The sequence below is a fragment of the Manacus vitellinus genome, unplaced genomic scaffold (genome assembly GCF_001715985.3).
Source record: "Manacus vitellinus isolate BGI_N305 unplaced genomic scaffold, ASM171598v3 scaffold_30_pilon, whole genome shotgun sequence".
Taxonomy (NCBI): Eukaryota; Metazoa; Chordata; class Aves; order Passeriformes; family Pipridae; genus Manacus; species Manacus vitellinus.
Window position 1 is genome coordinate 4664415 of NW_021940291.1, and position 24305 is coordinate 4688719.

Genomic DNA, 24305 nt, shown 5'->3' on the forward strand with positions numbered 1-24305 from the left:
ACTAAAAGTTTTCATCATTCATAAAATTTTCAAAGCTCGTACTCAGTAGTTTTTCAGTCTACCTGTTCTCAAGCAGGATGCACAGTTCTGTAGCTACGACTAATACAAAAATTAAGGTAGTAATTTCAGTGTTAACTTGGCACATCGACTGCAAGCAAAAAGTTGTGCAATTCAGATTCCACCTCACCTGACACCTGTTTCTGGAAGGGCTCAAACAAAGTCTTGAAAACCAGACAGTAAATCTAAAACATTTAAAACAGGATCAACACTGTGTATTTTGGGCCATCTCTAACTTGGAGAGAAATGTAGTTTCCCTCTCTAGTGTCCCTCCCCCTGCAGAATTTTCATTTAACTGAATTTATTCTTAGACTGGAGATTATCCAACAAAAAGCAAAGCAGCTGAAACTTTCTCACAAAATCAGGAGACAAGATTCAATTATACAATTCCTATCTGGGGAAAGATCCAGCATTTCTCTTCAATATATTCCAGAAATTTATAATTTAAATAGGTACACTCTTCAAAAGGCACTGACAAGTACCTCTGTTCTCAAAACCAAACAAGAAAATACCCCTGATTTCTTGCTTGTCCCTACTGCTATGCACAAAAGCCAACAAAAGACAACCCGTTTCCAGTAGCCAGCAAAAAAGAAATGCCAGTGAACCTACTTAAGGATGATCAGAAAAACAGGCATTGGAAACAGTGTGAAGAAGCAAGCAAAACAAGAGCAATTCACCACAGTTTCACACTTTAAAATTATATTCAATTCTCTATGTAGAAGGTGGGGTGGAGGGGAGTCAATGTTACATGCTGCAAATTTACTCCTACAATTGAATCAGTGAAAACCTGATTAAATGTCTCCTGCCTGTATTTTGTCAGATGAGTACTGACAACAAAAACTGTGTGCTTATGTCTTTGCTATTCTCTTCCCTTCCCAGCTGTTAGCAGCCCCTCAACCCTGCAGACATCTGACCTGAACTCAGAAGTTTTGAAGACCTGAGCTATCCCAGACTGCACTATTCAAGTCAAAGTGTGATAGTGAGGCTTTGAAGGGCAACATGGATAAGAGTGTCACTGGTTCCACTGAGACTGGAGAGACATGAGACAGTATCTTCTTCCTCTAATCAGGAAATATCACCTTTGTCTCACAGCACCCTTGATTTATTAAATACATGGTTTGATTTCTCATCAAGCATAACTTTACTGGAACTAAAACTCTGCTGTACTTCACAGCTGCCTTAAAGGATGGCTGGTGATAGCAGGAGTGAGATCACAACAGGGCATATGCCAGTTAATTAGTTATCTTATTTGTGTCCATACACACACAGTTTAAATCAAATGTCATAATACTTCGTACAAAGAAAAACATTACTACTATATCCATGAGACTACATATCAAATATCAAACACACATCAGATCTAGCAGTGGCTGGCCATTTCCTGAGTAATTATGTTGTTTCTCTCTTACTCTATCCTTTCCTCCCCTCCCTTTTTTTTTAATCAGATCAGTTTTTATGTATCAGACGTAACAATGAAGAGTGCACACATATGCAACCCACTCTAGCTGTCAGAGAGGGGAAGATCTTCCTCTGCTGATTTCAAACAGTTAAGTGTATAATGAAGAAACATTATCTTCACATAGAGGTAAAATCCTAAATATTCAAACAGAAGAACCATTTCTCAGCCAACTGTACTCAGAATTCCTGTCATTTTGCTGCACGACTTCAGCTTTGAGAAAAACAAATACAAAGACTTGATAAACAGTCCTACAACACCTTACTCCCTTCATTTAATCTGCAGGCCTAAGCTACTGTGAAATAATCATCTTGCACACACATACAAGATTCATTCAACTTTCTACCTTCATGTTTCTTGAGAACTGCAAAAGAGTTTCTCCAGGGAGTTTTCTAGGCCATGCTGAATAATCTCTAAGTCACACTGCCACTGGATAGGATACCCTTTCACAACTTCTTCACAAGTATATGGCTCAGTGTATCACTTGGCTACCCCGTGCACAGGTGCCTGACAGTGACAGCATTCTGAGCACCACAGCTTAAAAGTACACAGAAAAAAAAGCTTGGAGAATGGTTTTAAGGCAAATACCAGCAGTACTTTGCTGCTTATTAGCAAAAGATTTGACCATTTCTGACATAAAAGGATGCCTGAAATCCTAACTTGTCTTCTCTTATGTTACTGTAATAAATAAGCAAGCCTGTACCACATTTATCTTCTTGAAGTAGAAAAACTTGTTCTAACAAGCTGCAGAGATGTATACAGACCTCTGATGATAATGGGTTGTTTTCACCACTGATGCTCTTTGAGATATAAAAAATAACTAAGAGCACTTCTAGTTATAGATTACTTAAAGACCTAAATTGGGAAGCAGCACTGCTCCATGCTTGGTGCAAGAGTGATTGGAGGCTATATATAGGTTCAAATAAAAGTAAGGTTAATATACCTGCAGGAAGTATGTATGATTCCTGTACTGCATTTGTGAAATATTATGCATGTTTCAGCATATCCGTTTTCTCTTTCCTGATTTATTTAATGCTGAGGTGATCATATTTTCCCAAGGCATTTTTTCAGAGTATGAAACAGGTGATCAGTGTGGAGGCATATGAAAAGTGCAAAAGGTGGCTTCACCTGGTCTTCATATGAGGCCTCCATGTCATTTTATAACATGAACATATGTCCATGTGCAAGCACATGTTGAGAGGGGTCCAAATGAAATGCTGAATAGAGGGAGAAAGAGAATTGCATTACAACAAGTATGTAGAAAGCTAAGTGACCTAATTCCAGGCTTTGAGTACTTGAATTGGCCTACAAGACAGGTGGAGAAAGACTACTTACAAGAGTATGCAGTGACAGGATGAAGGGGAATGGTTTCAAACTGAGAGTGGGTTTGAATTGGATATTAGGAAGAATTTCTTTACTGTGAGGGTCATGAGGCACTGGAACAGACTGCCCAGAGAAACTGCTGATGCCCCATCCCTGGAAGTATTCAAGGCTGGGTTGGACGGGGCTTTGAGCAACATGGTCTAGTGAAAGATGCCCCTGCTTGGGATCAGGTGGGTTGGAACCAGATGATATTTAAGGTCCCTTCCAACCCAAGCCATTCTATGATTCTAATACAAATAGGGTGACAAACTCCCCATATAGATTTGATTTTCCTTATAACCTCTCTTTGTAAACAACTCTGAGAAAATCTCAGCTCGAGTGTCATTGTCAAAAGCATCATACAGACAAAATGTTTTTTGACTTGACATTCCTTGACACACACTGAGAGGACAGTAGAAAAGAGAGTTATATGTGAAAAAAATAAATTACAACCCTTAAAGAGGATGGATCACTGAAAAAATGCCTACAAAAGACAGAAACAAAAAACAAACAGAGAATGCAATAAGCTTTTGAAACACATGGAGCCCTTTTTATTTCTCCTAAATAAAATTTGGAAGAAATCTCAATTTTCTTTCTGGAAACAAAAACCCTGTACAGATTTTCTAGAAGAATAAACTGAAATCAAATTTTCTGTGCTATTGCACTATGAACAGAGAGTGTACTGAATGTATATCATATATATCCCTATGCTGTGTCAAATTAAAAAGCAGATAACCAAATGCTGTCCTAAATCTTAATTGAAAAAGATCAGAACTGTCCAAAAACCTTCTTTTCCACAGAGAAACCACTGTTTCTTCCACAAGCACACACATACGCACAGTGACATTTAATTGTTGAGCAAAGAGCAGTGTCACTTTTAGGTGCTGGAAAGTTCACAAAGATAGCAGGAAGAATGGCTTGAACTCTTATCTACCATTATAAAGAGAATAATCAAGACTTATTACTCCAGTTTCTCATCTCATGAAGACATGGGCCTGATTCATCCTACCTGGCACCAGCAAAAGATGAGAGGGGATGCAATTGCAGTACAGTTGTGACCCTACTGCAGACACAGTAGCTGCCAGTCTGCTTTGGCTTTCACCTCACTTACCATAGTCCTTGTAGCACACACAAAGCACCAGTGATGCTGCGTGCCAGCAAACATCCTCCACTTGTGGTCTACTGGCATGTCTGCTCTTGGATGCTACAACTGCACTTAACTATCCCACAAGGCTGGTTGTTCTGCTGGCTTAGAGAGCCTCTCTGTGGAAGGTCTTCAGTGGGTGAACTGTGGCTCACACGTGTGGGTTGGTTCATGCAACCCAAACTAAGGAGCAAGAGCAAACAAAAAGCAAGGTCCCTGCCTCTCACGTCATGGCAGACATTTAAGTTAAAAATGCAAATTCTTGTCTTTGTCATTGTTGTAGAATATGTTGAAGAGGTGTGTAACTTGATATCAAGCTGTTAATTTAAATAGTAAAAAATGCTGAATTGACCATTTACTGAGGTCCTTGCACGTGCAGCAATAGAAACTACAGTAGAACGATGCTGAGGCCAGAGCACATATTGAAATGCTCCCTCTTTTGCAGCAGGGCAGCTGTGTAGCAGTTTAGTCAGTTGGACTGCCTTCATGTTTTACCAAGATATACTTTCAAAATTACCAAGATCAACCTCTCATCCGGCAGTTGAACTACAGAAAAAGTTCAGTACAATTCCAGCCCTTCAGAGCAGAACAAAATGCTTGGGGAAACAAATACCTTACTTTCCCCTGGCAGTAGCAGTTGATTGCTTTTCAGGTTGCTCCTGGTATTTTAGCCAAGAGCAATAGGGCTTAGACTCTCTACACAGCAAAAATCAGCAGTACTCCCATCTAATTGCTTCCTGGTTCACCCTCACAACATAAACAGGGCCCTCACACCTCCACATCAGGACTGTGCCACAGGAAGACAGGTTTGAGAAAAGTTTTTTTGCTTCTAAATGAGATGGAAAACTTCTCTCAATAATGGTTCAGCCATAAAGCTAAGTTTCTGTAAAAAAAATTAAAAAAAATTATGAAGAGACACTGCTATATTTCTCCCTCCTGAGTTCCCCCTGGGTGCACTGGACTAAAAGAAAGTGTTAAACAATAGCAACTTACAAAGACTCTTACTTCAAATCTGTAAGCCTGAGGAATTCAAGGTATTCTGAAAACTGAGAACCCAACTCAAACACCTGTGAATAAAGCACTCAACTACTGCAAGCTGGAGATTTGTAATATTCATAAGGTTACTTTCTTTAAGGCTTGAAGACAGGCCAGCATGTCAGATTTTATGCTTAGAATTTTAACTTTACTATTTTGATTTAAGTGAACTACTTTTGAGACTTGCAATTTAAAAAAAAAAAAAAAAAAAACAAAAAACAAAAAATACAGCAAATTATCTTTTTTTTTTAAAATCAGAACTGTTATTTTGCATCAATGGCACAAAGCATAGAAAATTCTGGCCCAGAATTCAAGCCTGGACTATAAGTCAGCCTGCAGACAACTATGTTTCCCATACTCTGGGGTCCTGACAAACAAGGTTAACAATCTGAATAGGTATCATTTGTTGATTTCACTTTTTCCCAATTCCAATTTTTGCCTGTCCTTTGATTTTATCCCATGTTGCCACCACCACCAGCACCACCAACACACCTATCTCAGAGGCAAGTTGTCAAACTGATTTTGATGTTAATACAAACTTTGTTTTTCCAAACTTTGGAAAACCATTGTATAAACATATGTAGATATATGAAATATATATTCATATATTATATAATACATGTATCAAATTTAGACATATCATTTAAAGAAAAGAAAAAAAAAAGAATAGCCTGGAGATGAAGTTAAAGATTCTTTTCAAAACAAATTATTCCCTGATTTCTATGATTTAAATAAATCTTAAAAATCAAAGGTGAAAAAGTGAATAGTTATCAAGACAGTAATTTCACATACTGAACAAAGATCTTCCTCGTCACATATAAAGTGTTTCCTCTCGATGAAGATGATCCAATTTAATTCCCATCTAATAAAAACCTAATTCTAATGATACTCGCACCAAAAAGAGGGTAACATTCTGGATAGTTTTTCAAAGCTTCTCAGCTATGTTACAAAAGCAAAGAAGGTAGAAAACATCTGTGATGAGAATATCTGAATCTTCCTGGCCACAGGCTGACAGCACTCTCAGAGAAGCCCCTCTGTGTTCATTGACAGTGCAGTTACTCTACTGGGAGACAATGAATGTGGTTGAAAGTTAACATTTAATTCTCCCAGTTAGCAGTACACTTTGTGCTCTGAACTCAGCAGAATATTTTTTAAAATGAAAAATTTAATAGAATATCTCACCAGGCATGTTTGCTTCCTGTCTAGGTAAAAAATCTAGATTCACAATCACAGAATGTTCTTTACTTTTCAATTTATTCATTTTTAAACTACAGATAAACCAAATTATTTTGCACTTTTGTATAAGTAGTATGAAAAATGATTTTTCATTGCCATAGCAAAGTAACTTACTTCTTGCATCATGTTTGTCAAGTTGGATCTAGAAAGTTCATTTTGAAATGCCAAGTAGGTAACTTCCAAAATCAAGCATTGATGTGTGCACAGCTGATACTGAACAAGACATTTTTGGTTCTATAGCACTTCCTAAAAGATTGCTTTCAACTATCTTGCCATCTGTTGAATAAGTTCAACTGCTTGGATACCATTGCCTAGTTCTTTCCTTTGTCTTTTAATAATTTTCTGGTTTTCCCTGGTTTGCTCCTGTTTAATCTTTATCCTGAGCTCAGTCCTGCTGACACTTAAGGTATTGGAAAAATATTTCCATAGCTTTAGTTTGTCAGAATAGTATGTTCTTGATAGAGATGTTTTCTGTATTTCCATTGTAACCCTCAAAGAACTTGAACAATAAAGCACCCACAAATAGCAAAATACAAAATTCAAGTACCTGAAGAATAGTTTACACATGCAACATAATAAAAAGTTTTTTCTTTAAAAACAAGTAAAATATTGCATATTGGCCTTTAGGCATATTGCCCTAAATAAAAGTGTGTGTACATATATATACAGGTATATACACACTCAATTTAATACATTCTCAGAAATACTGTAAGGGGCAAAAATAATAAACTTGGAATTGCTAACAGTCACATTTCATCTTAATATTAAACTCCTGTATGGATTTCACTCCAAATCCCTCAGGCCTAATATAAGCTGAGAAACCCAGCCACTAACAGACACTACCAAATTTAATGAGACTAGAAATGGGGTCAGACCAACCAGCACATTTCTTAAGATCACTATACTATTTGTCAAAAAAAAAAAACACATTTACAAAGTTGCAGCACTGTCCTGCTAGCTTTCTCAAATTTGCTCATTACAGGTTACTGAACAACTGATTACAAGATCCTCCCACCATCCCCAGGCAGCAGTAAACCAGATTAAGAGAAACCAGGCAATTAAATAAGGAAGAAAGTCCCAGGAAACGCAAATTGAAATGACAAATACTGTATTTAGTATTTGTGCTAAATAACTGAGAAAACAAATCATAGTAAGATCATTAAAATATCTTTAATGAAGGGATTACTTTTTTTTTTAATTGGATTGTGAGAAAACACCTCAGAAATAACAAGGTATTGGTACTTATTCATCATCCTCTGTTATAGTCATGTTTGTAAAGAGAGTTTAATGAACTCACTCGCCAGGCAACACCACTGTGCAAAGGATAATAAAATGTTAACACATGGAAGGAACAAGTTAGGTTTTGTGAACAGAAACATACCCCAAATTTACTGAAAGCATCTGCTAGGTAATATTCAACACTGCCATCCTGGCACAGTGCAGTAGAATGATGCACACACATCAGGCATAACAAGGCATATGAGCTCATAACATAGTGCTGTAAAAGTATCATTTAAATAGCAACCTGTGAAGGTAAACTAGTAAGGATTTTCTTTGTGTTTCCTCAGCTGAGGTGGAGCACAAAAACAGAAGAAGAGAAAGTGGTTTGCCTAAGGCAAGAAGATTAATCAGCATTACAACCAGCAGATAATCAGGAGGAATGATGTGTAATGTTAAATCAAAATTAAAGTAACGGCAAACCATACTGCCCTTTTAAAGTCAGAGGGCAACACTCTCACAATAAGGCAATAATTCAGTGAACTTGATTCCTTGAGCATTAGGATCTCTTCATTAGTGTGATCTTTGTTTTCAAGTTCCATGAAGATGTGTATTCCTGTTAAGGAAGATCTCTTGGTCCTTTTCCCCCTTGGTTATTACAGTGAACATGAATGTGCCTGGAATGCTTCAAAGCAGCTTGCATTTTATACAAGAAAGATACTTTGGATACACTGAAGTCAAAAGACAGAATTTTATCCTTAATTGCCTTCCAGGGCTAACAAGAACAGTTCCAGCTACATTACCAATGTGATAACAACAATATGACCTAACTGCTAAGAGGAGAGACAAAAATATGGATCTTTATTCTTACCAGCAAGAATACTAAATTCAGATTGCTTGATAGGCACAAAGTTGCATAGCAAATCAAAGTGTCTCAGTAGTTTCGCAAAACAAATAAGTAACAACTCTATATTGTATATGGAAACACCAGGGCTAAGGGTTGAACTCAATGATCATTGTGGGTCCCTTCCAACTCAACATATTCTATGACTCTGTGAAAGACAGAAAAGTCTTTACTATGATTTGCAAAGTTCAGAAAGACCTGGAAAGTAAACAGGTCAGAAATTAGACAAAGCAGACTACACTTTCCTTCTAAGGTGTACTGTTTACCACTAGAATTATTTAACATTGCCTTCCTGAAGACTCCATATAACTTGCAAACTCTTCCATGCAAGAAGAGGATTTGTTAATGAATCCAAATAACTTCTTTAAGATGCACACCAAGGACTGCGGGCAGTGCAGCAAAAAAGTTCCCTGTACAATTCACAGGGGGCAAATTCAAAGAGTTTGCAGCTCAGGTTTAGTAGTGTTTAATGTCAGGAAGCTCTCATGGACAATACAGAAGTCACGAACACAGCTCCTACCGGGTGTCCAGAGCTGAAACATGGTGTCATAACAACAAAACATTACTGCACAGCAACTCAACCAAAGGAGCTATTTTACTTTTATGGTAGGGGTTTAGGAGGTTTTTTTCCTAAGGCTGAATGGCAAAAAAGCAAGATGTGCTAAATGCAAGATGCCTAGAAACTATAACTGTCTCAGTTTTTTCGTCTTTTTTATTTTGGGGGAGTCAGAGGGACACAAGTTGTGAACTAGAAGGAAAGATTGTTAATGCTAAGAAAGATATAAATCATTGTCATAATAGGCAGACAATGACAAAATACAATTACTTTACAATTTAAAAAGTTCCATGAGCTTCTCATGGTATGGTTAATATATCCCAAACTTCCAAGAATCCATCTACCTGGTTAGAAGACTTCACAAAGCAGACAAGTATCAAGTTGCACTAAAAACATTTGGTAGACTAAAAGAAATCAAAGCATTTGTGTCAATTAATGCATCATTCACATTGTTAGATTAACAAACAGGAAAGAAAATTTCCCTGTGCAAGAAAAAAAACCTTAAACACATAAACAACTAGCAAGATGTCTTCTGAAAACAGAGCACTCCAATAGGAGCGATAGCAGGTGTGTAAACCTGATCAATACCTCTTCCAAAGTGTGCTACAGAAAAACAAGCAGGATGAAGATAGGAATGCAAGTAAACATAACAGACCACAAACAACATCTGACTGGTTTCAAAAGGTCTTGCTAGCACCAGTAAAAATTTTGCAGAGAGGCACAAACCATGGAGTCAAAGCCATAAAACAATTAATAGAAAAGCTGGCTGCAAGGTGTAAAGTTGGCAGGATCACTAAATTGATGTAAGGATGAAAATTTCATGCAGTACTTGTGAAGACAGTCAGAAAGCATCACCTCTGTCTGGCAGGTAAGGTAACCCAACATTCAGGTGAGTTCTGTCACTGGTTTCCAATACACTTCGAGGGTGTTTTCTCAAAAGGATACCAAGTCCCACACACAAGATATTCATTGGGCAGATAGGGACTGCTATTTCCCTAAGACACAAAAGAAGAGTCTCTTCTACAGACTCCCACATTTCAAAAATATTCATTCTTAAAATAATCAGCCAAATTTCTTCCGTGATAAGGGCCATACCAGCACCTGCTTGACCTTTTTACAGTGCTTGTGTGCCACATGCTGTGAAACATGTTACTGATCCTGAGAAGAGGGATTCAGGATAAACTCTTGATTGTCTTTAGGGATGAAAGATGGTCTTGATCTTTCAAAAGTAGTTTCCAAGTAACAGCAAGCCACAAATATGAAATACCAAGTTTAATGAAAAAGTGTCTAGAGAGGTCAGTTGAACAGACTGTTTAAATTCATCAATTTTCTCACATTTTAAAGTCACCATAACTTCACAATTATTGTAATGGACAAACTCAAATTTCCTCTAGGTTAAAAGCCAAAATTCTTTTGTGACTTTTATAGTTCAACATACAATATTTTACAGGACAGCTCTGGGAAGTAGTATATATTTCTACAGTGTGTTATACAACTAAACATAAAGATATAATGACAAAACAATCCTAAGGAAAAGGCTGGGAAATATCTTGCATTCTGGCAGGCTTGCAGACCCCAAAAATGCCTAAAGTTCAAATTAAATGCAATTTTTTTGCTTTTTGCAAGCTTAAGTGCTGACCTACATTTTAACATCCTGAATATAGAAACAGAGATATTTTACCCATGGATTCAAAGGGGAAAAAAAAAAGCTGTTGAGTTCATATTCCTCATGAATGCCACCAAATTATAGCAAATCAATAGTAGCTGGTTTACTGACATCACCCTTTGGCCTCAGTCAGATAGAATGCCTGAAAATCCTTCCCAGAAGGACCATATGGATACACAAATCTGTTTTACTACCACCATCAAAACTCCCACAAACTACTCAGCTTTCAGCTTGGTTACATGTAGAATATAAATCACTAAAATCAGAAATACTTCGTAGTAAGGTGAGCTCCCCTTCTGTCACTGTAAAATTATTTGCTGAATTGCTATAATGTAAACTGAACTAAAGGAAAAGAATGCAATGTCATTAAATGAGACATCATTAGTGCCTCAAGCTCTGCAATAACTGATTTTATCTCTTGTCACCGGAAGGTAACTTTATTGCGTTATTGGCAAAGCAAAGCAGCTTGCTTTTTTCTGCAGTACTCTGTTCCTACAGCCACTGAATTTTCAATTTCCTAGCAAGCATTCAATTCTCAAATAGTTTTCAAAAACTGATAGAGCAGCGATTCATTGAGCCATGTAAGCACATTGAACTTGAAATTCTGAAAATCTTCTGCTCCAGCTCTTGTATTACAAGTAACAATGCTTTTTTTTTTTCTAGAGTTTCTTACAGTCTTTATCTGAATGCTTTCAAAGAGCCACAACAAACAAGCTCCTGACATCATCCAAACAAAACTGATCATAGTGAATGTAGGTTTCTAATAAGCAGGGCAAGATATATGCACAGTAAGCAGCCTCTAAAATACAAAAACAAAATGCAAATGTTGTTTTCTATTTGGTATGGAATGCTTGTCAGACAGGAAGTTCAGTTCACAGACATAGAGAAGACAGAAATACAGAATAAGCCCTTAATTATCACCAGCAGACACTGTAGGAGACCATGAAACAGAAGGAATTCACACAAATGTCCAAAAAGTATAAGACATACAATCACTGATCAGACAAAGTATTTAAACACTTGTACTTAAACATGATTTCATGATTAATTATAATCCAAGCACAGTCTTGAAGACTTAAAGTGCTATTTAAAAAAAAAAAAAAAAAAAAAAAATGAGGCAAATCTTGGGAGAACAAAGATGGTAACAAATTACAGAAGTCATGCAGATTCAAAGTAGAAAGGTAAGAACTGGGAAGGTTAAAAAAGGAATAGACCAGAGTGAGATAAAAGAGAATAACCCTTATTCAGGTTAACTCACAGAAGTCAAACCCCTAGATAACCAAACAGGAAACGTTGCAATGAACTGTCATGCAATGACATGACTTGTCGCCCAAATTTCAGGGCCAGAAAAAGAGATAGCACCAAAACCTACAGATTCCCATGGCCTACAGAATACAAGGGGCAAGACACCATTGGTTAGTTGAAAAAAAAGCCAACCTACATTTCTTGTGCAGTTCTGGTCAAGAGTAATTTTCTAGATAGAATAACAATCTCCCTGCTTTTGATTCTTAGGATTAAATCACCCAGTATTTGAGAAATATTAGACGCTCTAGGGATAGAAACCAACAGATCCATTGTTTTCCTGACAGCCCCATCTGAACATGTATCAAATACGTTGAAAGGCTCTTCATGTGTCTTATACCTCAAAGTTTTTCAAAACATCTCTTTCCAGCAGCACAGAGTCCACATAAAGCTCCAGAAACAGAAGTAAAATGTGATGTGAATGGTCCCTGAAATAGTTCAGTTCCCATACAGGTACAAATCATCTCACTTCACAAAGTTGAGGGTTTTTTCTTCTTTTTACAATTTGGGGGTTTTTTTGTTTGGGTTTTTTTGGGGTTTTTTTGTTTGTTTGTTTGTTTTGTGTGTTGTTTTTTTTTTTAAACCCACATATTCATTACTGGGACTATTTTGTCAAGTGTTGGGGTTTTTTTGGATGAGAAAAGTAATTTCCATTATGAAAAAAAATAAATTATGGACAGATGAGATGAAAAATATGGAAGTCTATATGTTCCATGAAGTTCTACAAGTTTGTCATCCTGATTTGGCAGAGAAACAAGTAGAATAAATGCAGTTCCTGCAGTACAAAAATCCTGAATTTCTCTTGCTTCCATTTCAAGTCACAACTTTCAACTTTTGACAAATATCATCTGTCAAAACATCAATTAATACCAAATATAAGCATCTTCCTGGTCCTCAAAGTATTGACCTTGTATAAACAACAACAAAACATCCCATTTAAATGATTAACATTGCCCTTTGTTTGTATGTTAGTTTAAGTTATAACCTCCAGAAACATCTTTAATTTTCGAAGCTGTAAACATATTTAGACAGTGGATTAAACAGACCAGCAGTGTTGCTTTTCTGGAGATTAGAAAGATAAATTCTCTGCCCACTTGAAGAGTAGCCCATATTTCAAGTTCTTTCAGCAAGATTATGTCTTTCTTCAGCTTGTTTTTGTTTGCTTCATTTTGGTTTCACTTGGTTTTGGAATGGGGGTGAGCGAGTTGGTGATGGGTTTTTTTACCTAATTTCCCTACAAGACCCTCATTTATTTTCAAAAAATGTCTAATTATGCTGTGTTTCTTACAGTTGCAACACTGAACAGAACACATAATTCAAGAAGCAAAAACAGCATCCTGTTTCACTTTTGGTTATGAGTATTCTCTCTTTTATTGAATTACTTTAGATTCAGCATTCCAAGTGTTGAATTTACCATCCAATATGGAAAGTATAAGAAACCATGTCCTTAATGAAAAAAAGTCTGTGTAGTTTACAACTTTAATTTACAGAAAACAAAGTTCAAAGAATTTTTGTTACACAGGAAGAGGGGCAGGGACATAACAGGTTTTATTCCAGATAGAAAAGTCAAGGTAAAAGCTTACCAGAAATACAGAAAAACAATAGCAATATAAAGATACAAGGAAAGGGTAACAACATTTTCCAAAAGCTATACTAAAAATAGCTACTTCAGAATGGGGATGTGTGCACCTCTAAGGAATACAATTACACTTCATATGCTGTAGTGAACTGGTTATCACTGATGAAAAACAGATAACTTTTATGACCATGTAAAATGCTTTACATAGGACTAACAGCTTTTGGAGAGTAACTAGATTAGTTCTTTATAAAAATGACCTATTGCCAGTTGTTTTCTCTCCTAGGAGACAAAACCATCAGTAAGTTCCTAACTCACTGAAATAGAAAATAAAGTTTCTGTAACAATAATTTGTATTTTTCCTCAGGATACTTTTAAATACTGCATCTATAGGAGTCTAGATATCAATTACAGAAAGTAGGTCTGCCAGTGTGTTAGAAAACCATTAACACAGTGACTCAGTACTCTAGAGACTTTCAAATGCAAGCTGTAATTTCCCATAAAATCTGAGGAAAGAGTGTAAACAACAGTTCATGCAGCACCAAAACTTGGTTTAAGGCCCCAGTTCTAAATTCCTTACACAGCCACAATAACTTCGGACTTTAATGATTGCTGTGGAAACACTTGGAGTCTGTTTCCATGCGTATGGTACACTTTTCCTATGGATACAGATATTCTTACTTGAGGATGTTTTTATTTCTGAAGTATTCTGACCTAAATGTGAGGCAAGACACAGTTGTGGTGCTACACAGGACTGACCATCAGTTGAATTTGTGTTAGATTTTCGCTGTGACAGGACACAACAACACAGACCCTCAGGTGAATTCAAGTCCCTTTTCTCAAAAAGCAGGAGCATGAGCTGGAATCCTGAGACAGGCATACATCCTAGGCTTGGATATAGGAACAATAATGAATTAAAAATACTTGAATTTTGTTATTTTGAAAGCTAAATTTTTTTAAATCCTCTTTAAACAGGGACCATATCACTCCTTTTTCTAACCCAGACAAAAAGCCTAATCTCATAAAAATTCCATTTCTTTGGAAAAGCTGTTACGTAGAGTGGGTTTTGTTGGGTTTTTTAATAATCAAGAAAAACACTTTGTACAACTCCTGAACTTTATTATCTACCCAATAGTGTGTTCTTTCTGCTGAATTCTTAGGGTAAAAACAGATTTTTTTCAGTTCTGGCCTTCTCTGTGTCTTCACCTCTCCGGCCACTGTCAACTTCATTCTCCCCATTTGTTAGAAGGGTTTTATCTGAAATAATCCTCATTGGCAGAAAAAAGGATTCTCTTTCAAAAGAGACACCAAAAATAAGAGCTTCATATTTTATTGGGGGTGGGGGAGAACATTTATTTCTTTTTGAATTTCGCTATAGAGAATTGCCCTGCTCAGTCAAGCTGTTTGTCAGAACATAATACCTGCAACATGGGACTTCTCCAAGTCACTTCTTGTGCTAAGCTACATCTTAGTGCAGAGTCCTTGTGAGATGGTGTGGCTTTGCTCACACAGCATGGCAGAGTTTTTCTTCCCTGAACACCGCACACAGGCAGTTTCCTTTTCTAGAAGTCGCTAGCCTACAAAATTCAGTGCTCTTCAGTTCTGTGCTGCTGTTATCTTTAAGTGCATTATTCCTCCTCCACATTTCCATTTGCTAGCATAGAGAGCCTCCAGCTAATTTCCCCATTTATGTATGGGCAAACAATCTTGCCACCACCAGCCTGGATCAGCCCTCGGCCACCCACAGGGCCTATGCAGATAGTTTTCTACTGCTATAAGAGTCTTGCACTGCCCCAGTTGGCTATAATAGCTTCTTTGGCTTTTGATCCAGGGTTCAGCTTGTGAAACCCATTAGTTATCACCAAGAAATTAACCTGGATGTCTGGCACTTTATCTGACCACTTGTTTAGCCTGAGAATTTCCATAGCAAAGTCATTGGCCTGCCTTCACTACTGTCTGCATCTGAAATGATCTTCCGTGGTTTCATCCCACAGAACAAAACTAAACTAATAAGTAAAATAGGACACCTCATTGCTATTTATGCTAGTCCACTCAATGTTTGGCTCTTCAGGATTCTAGGACTCACTTATTTCCAAAGCAAGTTTAAGCTAACATCTAATGAACAGTAACAGTTGTCCTGGAATCTGGTATCCCCAAACTATGTTCTTCCATATAGTGTTTCTTCTAAAAGAGAATATATTCACATGGTCTTACTGTGATTGTGAGCTTAATGGCATTACCAAAGTATCTGCTGGAAGACTCAGTAAGGGACAGGTAGAGAAATATCAAATTACTGACAAAGAAGAACATCACATTTTGAGACTCTTTATCATAATTAACTGGTTCCTGATATGCAATTACAGTGTGATCTGAAGAAAGAATACTGGAAGAAAGACTGAAATTCAAAACCTTTTAATTTCTGATTTTATTCCTGCATTCAGCAGCGCCACCTTTCCTCCCTTTCCCAAAATAAAAACAAAACCACCCCAGTTGTGCCACATATGAAGACTGTAGGCTATTGTATCCATTTTTTTTTTCCTTTTCCTGGAACATCCATTATACTAGAAACAGAACTATACTACTTAGATACAGCTACTAGATGCCAACCAACAGATAAATTTTATTTTTCTTAATCTGTTGATTAGCAGAATCACCAGTGTCTCTACTCCCAAATGGGAACACAGATTGGAGAGATTATACTATAGCCTTTGTATTATTACCATACCTCCATATCTACACCAGAAGAAAGTCAATCAAGTTAAAAAGATTCATATTTACAGTTTTCAGCAGTATTCACAGAGAGCAGCAAGTTCCAGGGATTTCCATCACAACAAAGAATTGATCCAGTAAACACAATCACACCTCTACTGCAAACATGGTCATCCTTTAAAAATGATGGCTGCATCTTCACTGTCATGATTTACCAGACTTCAGGTACACAAATTTGCAAATACCTCAAGAAATACATCTCAGATTTCCACATTCATTCTCAACATTTTGCAGGAACATTACCTATTACTGAGTTTAAAAATGAGATTTTAAACATCCTTGGGTCCTCAAAGGAAAGTGCAGCTGCAACCTCAGAGGCATTTAGTCACTCAAAGCTGGATGATAGAATGCACCACTTACCGCTGAACTGGTAATGAAAGGGAATCTAAGTGATCCTCGCCCTTAAAAGCCATATTTATCCTCTTCTTATGTGCACTTCCCCATAGGCTGGGATCTAGAAAGAAAACAGTTATTTAGTAAAGCTAGGGAAACTCAGGCCTCTTCATGCATCGCCCTACTCATCTGTGGAGATAACTCATTAAAAACAATTCAAAAAGCTTCTTTTCCACAGACTACCTCACAACTCCAGCAGATAACCAAGGTCCTTAAGTACATTCCATGGCATAAGCAACATAGGGTTTGCATTTCCTGAACTTCCTGGACTGCTGCAGAGGTCAGAGCCATCTGGGCTGAACATTTCTGAGTTAATATTGAGTTATTATTTAGCCTCATTTATTTTGTACTAACTTGAACTCTAGAAAAAAATCTAATGAGTATTATTGTAATTCTTCATGCTACTGGGAGGAAGATTGCAAGTGAGTGTATGCTCATATGATTTCAGGATCATTTAGTACTACATTTACAGAAAGGTCCTTGATGTCTAAGCTACCAAAGTATTAATCCCATCCATGTTAAACAATTTCATTTTTTTTTTATCCATTTTTAATGCTACACACTCCTCCTCCATGTTTCCCCTTCATACCCACTTACCAAGAGGTGCATCCAAACATTAACTGTACTGGAAAGATACACGAAAGGAGGAGAGAGATTCCTCATTTTCACAAAAGGGAGGGGTGCTGTCTCCTTCCTTCTTCTTTTAATTAGCCTCATCTTACACCACCTACTACAGATCAATGCATATTTGCAACAAAAGCTGTAGAGGATTTTTTCTACCAAAAGAAGTGAAGTCATTTGCACTCACCCACAAGGCCACAGAAAACTAATGCAAAATATTTGAAGAAAAAGATTAATCTATGACTCATGAAGAACAAGGAGGAGACGAATTAATTTGGACGAGGAGACAGGAACAGTGGGGAAATTACAGTTTCTTAGATGTGAAGAAAAAACTGGGATCAATGAATCTCACTCCTGAAGAAAACACTTTACACAGGCAATTACTGCTGTTTGTGTCACCAACTAAGGCAGAATGTTTTTGATGTAGCTGCTTGTGAAATTCTGCTATTTGGTTATTGGCTACATTCTGCAAGCGGAGTCAGCCAGCATTTAAGATATTTACCACTCCAAATTGCTCTTAATTGCCACAGAGTGGTCCTCAGAATCTTTCCTAGCAAACTGATCTCATTACTAATGCATGCCCTTGCTTTTTTCCCCAAGATCTCACAAACATTGTCCTGAGTACCTCAAAGTATTACAATCAACATAATGTGTTCACATACTCTGTCCACTATTAGCACCAGATTGCTTTGGTAATGATGTCGCCTGTGTTCCTGCCTACCGGATTTCCAGATTTTCCTGGAAATAAGATGTATGGACTAGAAGACTGAAACATGGGAGAAGAATCTGTAAAAAAATCCCAAAACCAACACTAAAAAAACCAGATAGACAGTTTAAGTGTTACTGAGTTGTCCATTTTAAAAGGATTGCAGGTATTAGATAGACTGTGACTGAAAATTCGCGTGCCCAAGCATGCAAATGTTAGTATGTATCCTTCTGCTCCCATGCACACAAAGATTTGAAAAACAAGCTTATTGTTGGGCTTTGTTATTCAAAGCATTTAGAATATGATGGAAAGATGGAAAGATTTCACTAACTGGAATAAATCAGCTATCTTCATTTATTTTCACTAGTAGGCTTTTTTCCCTTTTTCAAAGACATTTAAGATTACCAAATGCAAATAATGATATAATCACATTTTCTCTAAATAGCCAAATATCACAATTATCACTGTCTTCCTTTGGAGGCGATATCCTTAACCAAAGCTGAACACCTTAATTTCCTTAATTTCCAAGATGAAGTTTCCCCTCCTGAATCTTATCATATAAAGGACCAAGAAAATAAATCTTTCAACCTACAGAAGTACAGATTTCATGGACACTAGCCATCTCTTTCTGCTCAGCATCAGACTGGGATTTACCTTCTTATGCTACCAACACTAAACCAACAGCTTCCCTCTGGCAAGGTAAAGCTACTTCACCATTAGCTCAGCCTACTAACAATTTCTAACATACAAATCAAAGCCACCTGCTTGTACTCCATTACTTGTGATCAGTGACATAATGTACACAGACATAAATTAGATTATTGCATGTCATTGTTCCCTATAAATTAGAAACCTGACAAAAATACAAGTTTTTATATGCTGTCTTCCCGCAAAACACATTTTTATATTATGTCTGAGAGCCTCTAAAAACATGATCAACTCCTACTTAGAGGTTACTTACACCCCAGGAACAATTACAAAATACACAACAATATCTTAACCAGACTGTCTGGCTCAAGACTATGATTAGATATTAGCTCAAAACTTTAATCCCAAATTAATGTTGGCAGCATGAGAAAATGCTCTCTCCAAGCACTTGGCAGTCTGCCAGAGGACCCACAATACCCCCCAAGACTACAAGAGAAGTTGGAGAACCAGTAACTGTTATGGTACAGGCTCCTCATCCTGCTTGGAATGGCTCCACCACATGCTGGGCAATTATTGTGCTCAATGGCAGACGTTCAGTTTTCAGTGTTCTTGTTCATCTTTCTGGGTAAGACCAAGAATTGTACTTCCTGGTAAAGACTATAAGAGGACTGATGAATTCTTCTGTTTAATTGATGCTGCTTTTTACTCAAGTCCACAACACAGTGTTGAGCTCTAGTCAGCACTCCTAAAAGGAATGTCCTCTCCCACAGCTGACCATGTAGACGTTATGTGTGTGTATACACATACATTTATTAAGTATATGCATACTAACAGGTAACATCAGTAGAGTTCTGTAGGAGAGTCTGGTTTTTCCCATGGGTTCTGTGGCCACTGAATAGGTCCACAGCTGGTCAGAGATGCTGTCTAGGTAAACTTGTACGAAAAAATAACACTACTTGTATTTTGCAATATTGGTGATTTTGGTACAAGCCTGAACCGACACACTGAAATAATAAAATTGTATTATTTGACTATTATAAGGCCTCTTATTTAACACCTTACACTGGATTTTACATAAATATATGTCTGTACACAGACTTGTATTTCAGTTGTAAATAATGACTTATAATTCTTCTGGTAGATAGCAGGGTTCGCGTGTGGAATTAGATGTATCCAAGGCAGCTGCCTCTATGTCCTGCATTTTTGTATTAACACTGGATCAGATTTTAAGATGTTATTTCCTCGTGTTTATTGGATAGATGTAGATAAGCAGATCACAAACATCCTTTCAATCCCATCTAAGACAGTCAGCCAAAAGCTTCTTTCGGAGAACTGGGCTTCGTAAGAAGACAAAGCATCACACCTGAAACAGCATGTAAGCACTATTGGCAGAAAAAGCAGTGTCAGCAGAGGATGTGGTCTTCATGACCAATAAATAAGTAAATAAATAAACAAACACCACATAACCAGGAAGAGGGAACTTGCTTATATACAAGCACCAAGCCTTGCCAGCAATTGACACAGAGAACTAAAAACAGCCTAAAAAAACTGCCAAACTAGCCCACCCATAAGCCAAAGAAGGAAGAGTCTCATCCTGACTTATGCCAGGCTTGGTAGCACCTGTGAAAGCTGTGCAACACCTCATTAGTAGAGTGATGCAGCTGCAACCTGTTAACACACTTGTTCCACAACAACAGACCCCCTCCTGTCTTACAAGAACTCCCTGCTGGGAACTTCCTCTTGCTCAAGTTTGTTTACTATTGGAGAGCAGCTTCTACAGTGCCACATGGCCTTTTAACAATCTACAAAAGATGTTACTCCTCGTAGGTAAACAAATTGTAAAATCTTGTAAAATCTTCCAGTTTAAATTTCTTCTACATCATTTAACATGTTAGTTTATCTTTAACAAGCTAGAAATTAGGAGGATTTCAGCAGTCAGGCTTCTGTTGGAAACAACATCCATGACCAAAAGTATCATGATAACATGTGAAATGTGACTCATTTTTTTGTACTACTGATGGCCCTAAAGTTCTTTATCACAAAATGATGTCCTTAATAATTAAGCCCTGAAACTTCATACAATTAAATTCACATTTTTGAGGTCATTCATGTCATACATGCCCACCTTTGTAAAGGCTGAAATCAAAAGGCAAATCTATGAACTTTGTCCACTCCCCTTCCAACCCCTATCATAATTTCAACACTAACAATGTCTTAAAATAAGGTCATTCAAGAGCATCATTTCTCTTTCAGGAAAAGACAGAAATCCACACACCCTTTGATTATTAATAATCACTTGAATTAGATGAACATACTGCCTATAACCAATATGGTTAACCTGAGAATAAGAGTTATTAGCTAAAAGTCATTTCAGACAAGATATCACTTAATTAATATGAACGGTTCCTGTCTGTACTAAAGTGCAACCTCTGCTCTGCCAAACAGAGCCTGCCCTTACTTTACAATTCTGGGAGTTGGGGAATCATTAGTTATTATTCTCCTGTACACAGAAAAACTGTTAATGGAATGCTACAAATCAAATTAAGAGCAAAATTCTGACAGCATTTATGTGATAGGTCAGAAAGTAAAAACATACATTCTGTCCTTCAGCAACACACCCAGACCATCAGAAGTTTTTCCACACTAGCCATTTCAGGTCTCAGAATCCCATGTCATTTTGCATTCTAAGAGTCTTATATAGACATTAATTAATTACAATAGTAAAAGCCAACTAAGAATTAAGCTGGGTGTCACAAATCTAAGAAACCATAAAACCAGGAGCAAAAATAATGAAGAGTCCTTGAAATGATGCATTAAAATGTCTTGTATTACCATGGGATCATATACGCAGATCTATGTGCCACACTCCTAGAATGCCAAATTAAAACTGGGAGAGAGAGGTGGGAACAGTCACTACCTATGGCATTCATTCATGGTAACTGCTCTTGCAGGACCAATAATCATAGAGGAAGCACTGCTGAAAAGTTTATGCCTTACACCTCAAGTACTATGTGAAAGGTAAATTAATTTTCAGTTACAGAGATTTTTATTGCGTATTTCTTCCCATCTTTTCTCTCTGCCCTCTGCAGAGAGACGATCTCATTTTAAACAAGACTCTATCTTGGACAATACCTCTTAAGATATGATAGAATGGTTTGTTTTGGAAGGGACCTTAAAGATAGTCTAGTTCCAGCCCCCCAGGTTTGGGTAGGGATACTTTCCATTAGGTAGGTACCATCCACCTTCTATTACCTTTCATTATTATTTTCCATGCTTTCAGGTTGCTCAAAGCCTCATCTAACCTGTCCTTGAATATATACATACAAAAAATATATGCAATACATACTTATTGACCTCTGTTTATTTAACTATATTATATTCACTTATATTTTTATTTGTCAAAAAATCTCACACTTTATTATATATTAATCATAAGCTTCTATTACATTAAATATTTTTAAAGTATATATTATATGTATGGGAGAGGTATATATCTATATCTATCTCCATCAAGTGTAGTTATTCATGCAAATTGGAGTTTGTGCTACTTCTTTTGTGTTCTGGACAGTTCTCATTTTAGCCTTATTCTACTCACCTATACCTTGTGGGTTGGAGCACAGGGGAGAAGCTGATAAATCTTTAGTTCAAATAGGTCATCCTGAAAGTTACAGATGAGGAACATTTCTGTGTAGATTCTTGAGGGTCAAAGTAAAGAAAATATGAAATCTGAGGCCAGTCCTATTCCTCTGCATACAGAGTTCAATTCCCTAAAGCGCTTCCTGTTTTTAAAGCCCTCCTTGAACACGTACAATTTTTTCTTTTTGATCATCACAAGGCAAAACCTGCTTTTAAAGTAAGAGGTGTTGGATTGCTCATTTCATATCTTTATTTTAGTAAGTGGATCACATGAAAACACACTTGCAATGCAATCAGCAACTTCTGATTGCATCATAAGGGAAAGCATAGATGCCTGTTTACCCAGGTAATCCAGCTTTCTCCAAGGTTAGGAATGAAGATCTACCATCACATACACGTTACAAGTCCTTTAGACAAGGCATGAGTTTTCTTACAATACATCTTTAGCAAATTTCCCATTTAGATCCAAAATCTCTAGAAAGATGGAGTTTATCATCATGGACTACATTATGAAAATATTTAATATAAGAAGATAGAAAAGGGCATTACAGATTCTATGACTTCCTTTCTCCCAATCTCCCTCAAAAATAGATTAGGCAACAGGCCACTAGAATTATCACCTGGCATCTTTTTTTTTTTTCTAATCTTATCAAATTCTCTAAAATCTCCCCCTCTGAAAGGGGCACCCCAATTTCTACAGATGGCAGTATTTTGGGAACAAACTGACTAGTGGTCACATTTCTAGAAATCAGCATTTTAGAGGCAGTTGCACTAGAAAAGAATTACTTCTGAGGTTCAGGAACTGAATAATAGGTGTCAAGTTTGTGCACTCTAGAGCTATATTTTATCTTTAATGCAACGCAGAATAATCACCATATGAAAGAGTTTATTGGTTCTCAGAGGATCAGCAATGCAAGCAGATACCATAAAACTCTGAGGGGTACAACTCATTGATATTTACACTTTCCTAGCTTTCTGACAGATGGCATGCTTTCCTATTGCCTTAAACCAAACAGCCACTTCAACATCACCTGCACCAACACCAGTCTCAATTCAAAAACAACAGGGGCATCCCTGTTCCTGGTCACTTGGGTTCAAAGATATTTCCAAACAGAAATGGATAAAACAAGTTTTCACCATTTGGTTTGCAGACCAGCTCTGTTCAATGTGGATTGCTCTCAGCCTTGGCAGTTCCTGCACCTGTGGCCTCTATGTGGCACCAGAGCTTTCTCTTCCAAGATGCCCAGCTGCCATCAGGCTGAAAAACAACTTCCTTTCATCTCTTCCTTTCTCCCCCTATGTCCCCAAGACTAGACACAATGCAGCAATCAAGGACATATCAGCTGTAAAATCAGCATCTCACGGACATGTCTCTCAGGGCCCCCACCCTGCCTACAAGGAGAGTCCCCACCTGAGGTGACAGCCCCGAGGTGAGCACAAGACCAGCAGCAGAATCCAGCCCAGACTCCACACCAGGGCAGAGGAGGGCTCTGCAGCCCCAGGGCTGACCTGAGGAAGGGTCTTTAGCCTCCATGGCGGGGGGACTGAGAGGAAACCACTGTTGGTATCACCTCAACCTCTCACAGGTCCCTGAAAGTAAGGGCAGCTGAGGCCAGAATTGGGGCTCCCCAACACTTCCCCCCTGCCATGGGCAGGGACACCTTTTACTAGACCAGGTTGTTCAAAGCCCCATTCAACCTGGCTTTATCCACAGCTTCTCTGGGCAACCTGTTCTAGTGCCTCACCACCCTCACAGTAAAGAATTTCTTCCTAATATCTAATTTAAACCTGCTCTCAATTTAAAGCCATCACCTCTTGTCCTATCACTACATACCTTTGTAAAAAGTCCCTCTCCAGCTTTCCTGTATCTCCCTTTAGGTACTGGAAGGCTATTCTAAGGTCTCCAGAAAAGCCTTCTCTTCTCCAGGCTGAACAATCCCAATTCTCTCTGATTTTCCTCATGGGAGAGGTGCTCCATCCCTCTAATCATCTTTGTGGCCCTCCTCTGGACTCACTCCAA

At 37.6% G+C, this 24305-nt stretch overlaps 1 protein-coding gene across 1 annotated transcript in view; it reads right to left on the bottom strand.

Annotated features, from left to right (window-relative positions):
• The window catches only part of INSC (INSC spindle orientation adaptor protein), a 139831-nt gene that overhangs the window by 74147 nt on the left and 41379 nt on the right, over positions 1–24305 (bottom strand). Inside the window, exon 4 of the mRNA XM_029961031.1 lies at positions 16642–16735. Coding sequence (XP_029816891.1) covers positions 16642–16735 — 94 coding nt within the window. The remainder of the gene's footprint in view (positions 1–16641; positions 16736–24305) is intronic.